At 26.1% G+C, this 9,291-nt stretch overlaps 1 protein-coding gene across 2 annotated transcripts; it reads right to left on the bottom strand.

Annotated features, from left to right (window-relative positions):
* Positions 1 to 2,172: 2,172 nt before the first annotated feature.
* LOC107073620 (cytochrome P450 4C1) lies at positions 2,173 to 5,132 on the bottom strand. Of its 2 annotated transcripts, none has more exons than XM_015334314.2 (12): positions 5,084 to 5,132; positions 4,628 to 4,734; positions 4,435 to 4,525; positions 3,986 to 4,168; positions 3,836 to 3,905; positions 3,621 to 3,747; positions 3,428 to 3,497; positions 3,218 to 3,330; positions 3,068 to 3,136; positions 2,785 to 2,959; positions 2,510 to 2,686; positions 2,173 to 2,423 (listed from the first exon to the last, which is right to left on the bottom strand). In XM_015334314.2, the coding sequence occupies exons 1-12, from the start codon at positions 5,106 to 5,108 to the stop codon at positions 2,260 to 2,262; spliced, it is 1,371 nt and encodes a 456-aa protein (XP_015189800.2). In that variant the 5' UTR covers positions 5,109 to 5,132; the 3' UTR covers positions 2,173 to 2,259. The 2 variants fall into 2 exon arrangements, with proteins under 2 accessions (XP_015189800.2, XP_015189799.2); XM_015334313.2 differs by having other exon boundaries at positions 4,808 to 5,100.
* Positions 5,133 to 9,291: the final 4,159 nt, after the last annotated feature.

The following is a 9,291-nucleotide window of genomic DNA, read 5'->3' as shown; positions in this document are numbered from 1 at the left end:
TATTATATATAATAATAATATTTTAATAAATAAATCCTACAATTATCTTACTCTTAAAACTGCCCATACGTCTCATTCTCTCGAAACTTAGATTTTTGAAGGTTTCACTTCTTACTCGTGTGATCTGCACACATGATTTTTTTTTTTTAAAAACTAACAAAAATCAAATTTAATAGACATATTTTTTCTTTATGAATCAAATATATTATATGAAGAAGCAAAATAAAAATCTGCTAATAATTTACTTGCTTTGTCAGCTGCTTCTAAATTCTTTGAAAATGAGCGTGGCGCTCAACGTGTTAAGCAAGTCTAAGATCGTACTTTGTACACGTATCAAGGACACCTTCAACTAAAGTGGAAGAAATGAGATTAAAAGCTATAATCAATCGATTTATTTATTTCGTGCGTAGAATTACTAATTTGCATATTGTCCATATATCATCTATGTAGTTTTTAACGTTAGAGAAAGTAAATTCTTAAAGAGAACTTTCATTAAAACTTTTACTAAATTATAATAAAAAAACATTTTATTTATATAGAGTTTTGATATCCCCAAACACAATTTTGTCGAATCGCTTAATCAATCATTAGGCAACACTGCCATAGGTGACAACAGGCTTACTTTTTAAGAAATCCTTGACTAAAATTCATTAAAAATTCGTTCTTATGTAAAACGTTTAAATACATTTTATTTCTATCTCAGCCTTCTTGTTTCTTAATCCCTATTGACTCATCCCCCCTTGTCTCATCATTATAGTTTACACAAAATAAATCTTATTAACGACTTTTGAATTTATTAACCCTTGCCGTCGCGCGACATCACGTTAACACTCTTTGGAAATAATCTAATGAGAATTGGGAAATCACTTTATGACTTGTAGCCTCGTTTAATTAACCCTTTTTTATCTGAACTACTAAAATTGTATTTTAAGTGTTTTTTGTATTAACTTCTAAAAAAAGATTTTATTTACCAAACTATTTGCCCGAACTTTTTGCATTTAGTCTCACTATCCTTCCAGTCAAACTACTGTGACTAGCTTCTTTCGTATAACTGCAAAAAGTTATTATGGAAAATGTGGTGTAACATAACACTAACTAAACATCTGTAAAAATTATACAGGATTGTTACTATTATAAGGATAAAGTCTACATCGTTTTTAATTTTGTCAATAAAATAATGACCATTCTATTGAACATCGTATATAAAAAAAAAACACATTTAATGATGTTAATTATTGACATATTGTTTATTGAAGCATCGTTGAAACATTCAATATAAAATATTCTATTAAGAGTGAACAAAAAGATAAGCGATAAAGAAAAATGTGTGATACGTAAATCGGAAACACGTCTGAATACTTTTCGTCAGAAGAGAGAAGAATGAATATTGCTAAGCGGAAGAGAGAAATATAATTTATACATGAAAAACTTTATTGTAATGTAAACGCGTAGAAAACAACCTTTAAAACAGATTAGCAAAATATCCAACCGTGCATAAGAGATTAATTATAATATTGCAAAAAATTTTTTTGTTATTGCGTTGGAACTTATCTAATAACTGATGCATACTAAATATACTAGTTATATGCAGTTTTTTTTTATCGCAAATATTTCTTTCCCTGTTTTTATTCTTTTTGTTATCTCGTTCTTTCTATTTCTATATAAATACAAAACGATCGACAAGTAACGAATTAAAAAAAAATAGAAAAACAGATCACACGTTTTAGAAGTGAAATCTTCAAAAGACTAAGTTTCGGGAGAATCAGACGAATGCACAGTTTCAAAAGTAAAAGAAAATTGTAGGATTTATTTATTATAATATTATTACCATATATAACAAAAGTCACTGGCATGGTCTGGTCTATGAAATAGCTGATAAAAAATACACTTTTCCAAATTCAAACAATAAAAATGGAATGCTGAATGCAATAGTCATAGATAGCATTAAAATCGTAGGATATTTATCGAGGGAAATATAATTCGTCGGAAACTAAGTAAATATATAAATTATCCTCTTTGTAAAACTCAGGTATAAAATTTTATTTGTTAGGATGGTTTCACTTCTTACACGTGTGATCTGCACACATGATTTTTTTTTTTTTAATTGGTACTATTATATATTTCATAGATAATAACACGAATACTGATATTCTAAATAAAAATTAAAAATGATTCGTATTTAAAATTTATTTATTATTAGAAAAATTAATTATTACAATTGTTTTATTTGGAACATAGTACTGACAAAAATAATAAATATTATCGTCTGATAAATCTCAAAAGTATAGTTTCAGCTGTTTTCAAAGTAATGCAAAGTTTTAGGCTAACATTTTCAACTGATACTTGATTATCTATTTCAACAGTAAATTTTCTCAATAGACTAGCAACTATGGTTTTCATTTGTGCCATGGCAAAAAATTTACCTAAAAAAGTAATATTAAATGGGCATGTACTTTTCAAATAAAGAGTTTAGAAACTAAATAAAAAATGCGTAATAATTTTCTCTCACCTATACATCCTCGTTTCCCAAAACCAAAAGGAATAAAACACTTCGGATCATAATTTCCCGGAAGGAAACGATCAGGATTAAACCGTAAAGGATCCGTCCAATATTTATCCTTTCGATGCAAAGTATATATCGAAAAAAATAATGCAGTATTTTTTGGTACTACAATGTTATCGTTCACTACACATAATAATTAAATACACATTATTATTACATAAAACAATAATTTAAAGAGTAAAAAAAACTACGAATACTATTTTTTTTTCATGTAGGAATACCTTTTGTATCTTTTTGCATTTTTCTCGAAACTATCGGAGCAGGAGGAAATAAACGTAACGTTTCTTTAATGACTCGTTCCAAATATTTCATATTCTTAGTATCATCGTATGTAATTGGATCATCATTCTGATTGCTTGATCCGTACATATCGTACAGCTCCTTATAAACTTTATTCTACAATCAAAAATGACAAATAAATAAATCAAGTTTTTTACAAAAATAAATTTGATTAATAAAATATTATGATAAATTTAATAATGCTTAATTTTTATCTTTATATACTTGAACTTCCGGAAACGATGCTAGAATTAAAAATAAAAATGTAAGAGTTCCTGCAGCAGTATCACTTCCCTAAAAAATAATAAAAAATTGTAAAAAAACAATTTATGAATAAAAATAAATGTTATCTAATCTAAATTAAATTAAACTTACAGCAAAAATAAATGTATTCATCTCATGACGAATATTCTCCTCTGAATATTCTCCGGTTTCATAAAATGATTCAAATAGTGCATCCAAAAATGGACTCGTATTTTCTACTTTATCTTTAGGAATAATAACAAATTATTTATTATTTATATCAAAGATAACTATCCATACATACATTACTAAAAGAATATTTTTGGAAATGATTATTCTTACTCGCATATAGACCATTTCCTTCACTGGTAAATTTCTCTTCTTCTATTGACTCTTTCTTTTTCCTTATAATCTTAATGAATAAAAGTTTTATATAAATATATATGAAGTATAAATAAAATATAATTTTTCTTAATACTGTAATATATAGTTACAACCAAAAAATTTGGAACAAACAATTATTTTTTATTCTTACCTTGCTTTTTATATTATTAATGTATGAGAGATTTTCATGTAACCGCTTTCCTAAAGATGAATTCTTAAATATAATATTGGGATACAACCACAATTTTGACATTCTTTCCATAGTTATATTCATCACACTAAATAAAAATAAGATTCAATAAGCAAACAAATATAAAGATATACTATATTATATTATAAATACAATAATTTTCTTTTGATTATTACTCTTTTACATATTTATCAAGTTTGCAGTCTGGAGTATTCTGTAAATTTAAATCAGATTCCAATAGGCTATCTGTCAGTACAAAAAAAATATTTTTTATGGATTTGTACACGTCTAAATATTTTAATAATTCTAGAGTTTCTAATACTCACCAAATATCATGTCCAACGTACATAAATGTACGTAATGAAATATATCTACGTTCTCTCCGTTTCTAGTTTCTAAAATGTTTATTAGCCTTTTTGAATTCTTATTCAATGACTCCATATGACATGAAATATTTTTGGAATTAAATTTTGGATCGAGTATTCTTCGATGTATTTTCCATAATGACGCTTTAAATATAAAAATATTTTTTACTTTTTTTTATTATTCTGTTTTTTTTTATTTATTTAATAGTACAAAATTAGGAAAAGTTATATCTTCATATAATTATTTACACACATGGGTGTGTAGACTTTTTATGCAAACGTAAAAAAAAAACTATTATTACCAGCAATAATACTTCGTAAGAAATATTTAAAACATACTAAATTATACTTTGAATTTTGGTAGTTGTTCTATATTAAATAAAAAGAAACCATGTGAACTTATAGTTTACCTGGCGCTGTCAATAATCCATCGCCTAAAGTATCTTTCATAAAGTTATATATGAAACTTTTCTCATAAGTTTTTGAGTTTTGTAAAAGAATCTGAAAAATGAAATAATAAATTGATATAATAAAATACGAAATAACAAAAAATTATTTGATTAAATCGTTTGTCAAAAAAAGTGCAGTAAAAATAAATCTTACTTCAATATTTTCAAGATCATCGAAGACTAGAGCTAATTTTAATCCCATCCAGAATCGCCAAGGAGAAGAATAGATTGCGGAGAATTGTATTAATTTATCAGTTACATCTATTTTTAAAACAGATTCATTCAATAAAAATGGTATAAATGTACATATTAGAAATATGAAAATAAAATATACCTTTCAAATCACCAATAAATAAATGCATATTTCCTATAAGAGGATAAGCTTTAGGACCTGGACATTTTTTTACCATCTTATGTTCCCGAAATTTATTTATTAAATATTCAATAAAATAGAATATAGTAATAATTATTATTGTTAAAACAATAAAGAATGCAATGTATTCCATGTTGAATTGAACAAATTAGAAATAGTAGAAGTTGTTTAATTTATTTGAAAATACTACTTTGCTTCTGTTTATAAGTAAGGGATAATTACAAAAATGCTACTCACAAGTAAGTTCCTTTATGCTTCGCATCTTTACAGAAACTGAAAATAAGTAAAGGAGCATGAGCGTATTTATAAGATACCAAGACTTTTCTTTGTCCATATATTTATGATACTTTCAATACGTAAGAGTGATATGTTATTTGTATTAAAAATAATAAGCTATTTTTTATAAATTTATTTATTATGCGCACTTTAATACTAGCTGTTAATATTTGCAATCAATCATTAACATATTTTCCAAGGATAAAAAAAAGCAATCGATAGAATATATTTAGTTTTTTCTTAAAGAAGCCTTTTTTCTTTACCTTGTTTCTACTTGATATTGTAATATGCTAATAAAGAAGGTTAATGCTAATGCTAATAAGCTATGCTACCTATAAAGATGCTAATAAAAAAAGATGAGATTAGACCAGTTTATTTTTTAATATTATATAAATGGTGTCGTTTAGTTTTAATTATTAAAGAAAAAATATATAATTTATCTTATCTAATTGAATTAATAAATTATTTATTTTATTTAATAAATAATTTCTAGGACAATTTACCTTCGGTTTCGTTTTTTTCAGGTTTTTAACACTTAGTCGACCACGCGCGCCGCAGCGAACTGTACGGTTTTCAGCACACTCGAGCAATCAAAACTACGCTGTCCACCACGCATTTTTCGTAAGTGACGCGTACTGATATGCGGTATTTGAAATCAAAGTAGTTTGAAAATTAATTAAGTGTCAATTATATCTTGAGGAAACAATTTTATTTAACGATTTCACATATTGTTTATACAAAACATGAAATTAACAGTATATAACAATTATTTTTTGTAGTTGTTCCAAAAGTATAGATAATACAGTTTGAAAATTATGAACGTTAAAGATGACTTATTTTCACTTTTATTTCTCCACATTTTTAACAGTATTTTTTTATACCCTACACATTATTTTTTAAATTTATAACTATTAAACCATTAAATTGATGGATTTTATTATAGACTTATTTTTTTTTGACGAAATTTGAGACTCGTAGTGTACACAGTTCGATAAACTGAGAGAGCGATACAATTAAATGCGTTTTTTAGATTTTTCGTGGTTCATATCTTTATTTAGAAAAGAGTATTTAGAAAGATTAGTGTATGGTCTAAAGAATAAAAACGAGATATGTTATAAATAATAAGAGTTTCAAAGAGTAGCAGGGTATGCAGTTGAAAAATTATTTCTCGAAAAGATCTCTATTAGATCTCTCAATGCATTTGTACCAGAACTTTCGTTCAGTCCAGCAGTAATTTCCATATGTTTTTCGTAACGTCTTTATTTCATCATTCCTAAAATGTTTGTTAGACAGAGCAAAAATGTAGATGAAACGGGAAATAGAAAACCATACTAACAAAAAAAATTTTATACCTAAGTTTTACAAAAAGGATAATTTATATATTTACTTAGTTTCCGACGAATTATATTTCCCTCGATAAATATCCTACGATTTTAATGCTATCTATGACTATTGCATTCAGCATTCCATTTTTATTGTTTGAATTTGGAAAAGTGTATTTTTTATCAGCTATTTCATAGACCAGACCATGCCAGTGACTTTTGTTATATATGGTAATAATATTATAATAAATAAATCCTACAATTTTCTTATACTTTTGAAACTGTGCATTCGTCTGATTCTCCCGAAACTTAGTCTTTTGAAGATTTCACTTCTAAAACGTGTGATCTGTTTTTCTATTTTTTTTTTAATTCGTTACTTGTCGATCGTTTTGTATTTATATAGAAATAGAAAGAACGAGATAACAAAAAGAATAAAAACAGGGAAAGAAATATTTGCGATAAAAAAAAACTGCATATAACTAGTATATTTAGTATGCATCAGTTATTAGATAAGTTCCAACGCAATAACAAAAAAATTTTTTGCAATATTATAATTAATCTCTTATGCACGGTTGGATATTTTGCTAATCTGTTTTAAAGGTTGTTTTCTACGCGTTTACATTACAATAAAGTTTTTCATGTATATCATTGTATTATCAAAGGAAATATAATTCGTCAGAGATTAGGTAAAAATAAATAATCCTTTTTTTGAAACTCAGGTATAAAATTTTTTTTGTTAGTATGGTTTTCTATTTCCCCTTTCATCTACATTCTTGCGCTATATAACAGACATTTTAGGATAGATGAAATAAAGACGTTACGAAAAACATATGGATAATACTGCTAGACTGAACGAAGGTTCTGGTAAAATGCAATGAAAGATCTAATAAAGATATTCTCTAGAAATGTTTTTTCAACTCTGTAGCCTACCACAATTCGAGACCCTTATTATTTATAACATATCTCGTCCTTATTCTTTGGACCACAAACTTATTTTTCTAAATACTCTTGCCTAAATAAAGATCTGAACAACGAAAAATTTAAAAAATGCATTGAATCGTATCGCTCTCTCAGCTTATCGAACTGTGTACACTACGAGTCTCAGATTTCAGCTCCGTGATAAGCTCTACCGATTCCCGCTGGGCGTTCAACATCTTAAAAATGTTTTTATTTTATTGAAAAATTAGTATAAGTTTCTTAAATACGCAAATATCATAATTTATAATATAATTTTCATATATGCATGGGTCAGTACATCTCTTTGGATGTTTTTCATAAAAACATAAAAAAATCAAATTTAATAGATATATTTTATCTTTAGGTATCAAATATATTTTATAAAGAAGCAAAATATAAAAATGTGACAGTAATTTACTTGCTTTTGAATGGAATTTGTTAGCTGCTCTTCATTTATTCCACAGTATTCTCTAATTCTTTTTCTCTGACGTATCTGGTAATCCTTTTTTTTTATATCATCCGTGTCAGATAGAAAGTAAACAATTTTATCGATACGACAAAATTGGTTTTATAATTCGATTTTATTCGTATTATTAAAATGAATTAGAAAATGTAGTTTTTTTTTATAAGATATTTGTTTTTTTTTCATTTGATTTGATGTTATAATTATTGGTATATTTTAATTAAATAGGAATGTCTGGAAATAAGGATTTATGTTATGTATCTTTTTCCTTGCCTGTGTTACATTTTCGTAGGTTTTTTTTTATTAAATATTTTACGCGTATTAATTCAATGGGTATGTGGGCTTATGTTACATTTTGTTTTGTCCTTTTCTTGCCGATGCTTTACAAATTTCGTAGGCTTTTTGTAAAATATTGTACATACAACTCAATGGATGTCCCTACGAGTTTATAATAAATTTTTATTTTGGCTATATTTTTACAAGTTTCCAGTATGAAATGCACACATTGTTGAAATATTTTATAAGCATATACGGTTAAGTTTTGTTTTATTTATTCGCGCGAGTTGTTTTCAATCTAAGTCCATTTATTTTAGTTGTTTTTTTTCTCGTAACGAAAATAAATGACATACAATTTATTTCATTTTATTTATTATACAAAATTTTTTAATTTTTTCACGTGGTCAAATCATTTTGATCGGTAGCGTTGATCCTTCTTTAAGACACATAATACATTAATTTTTAGAGGAATAGTTTGTGTCTTTACGAATGTTTTATAATGTTAGTAAACCTATATATGTATATATTACGTATATGGTTACCAAAAAAACAGGTGTGTGTGTGTGCAGATCACACACGGTAGAAATGAAACCTTCAAATAACTACTCTTGAAGAGAATGAGCTGATGCAGAGTATCAGGAGTAAGATAATTGTAGGGTTTATTTATTATAATATTATTATCAAGTTAAAAATTTATTTTATAAATCCTATAGATGTATTAGGTCTACTGAAAAATTCTGTCCGTTCAAACAAACATTAGTTTAATTTTTCGTCACTAGGGGTAAGACCCCATTTCTGAAAATGGAATATACAAATTGCCACTATGTTGGCAAGAGTTCAAAAGTAATTAAATTAATTAATTCTTCAAATTAGGAATAATTTATTATTTTATTTTATTTTAAAAACGGACAGAATTTTCCGGTAGACCTAATATATATGTTTATTTCTTTTCAACGACGTATTTCCGTTTCATCGCGTTTCACGTTCCAAATCACCCGATTCTAAAGAAGTTTTCACTTCTTAAATTGAAACATAACGCATAATATTACATAATGTTCTGTTTCGTAAATAACATATCAAAAACATTTATATTATTAATAGACATCAATTAAATATTTAATTATCATATCAGTTTACAAAGAAACACAATC

This window comes from Polistes dominula, unplaced genomic scaffold (assembly GCF_049000335.1).
Source record: "Polistes dominula isolate Pdom_NZ unplaced genomic scaffold, Pdom_raw_medaka contig_12, whole genome shotgun sequence".
In the NCBI taxonomy this organism is placed as follows: domain Eukaryota; kingdom Metazoa; phylum Arthropoda; class Insecta; order Hymenoptera; family Vespidae; genus Polistes; species Polistes dominula.
The sequence above is the reverse complement of the archived record's forward strand: the minus strand, read 5'-3'. Positions and strand labels throughout refer to the sequence as shown.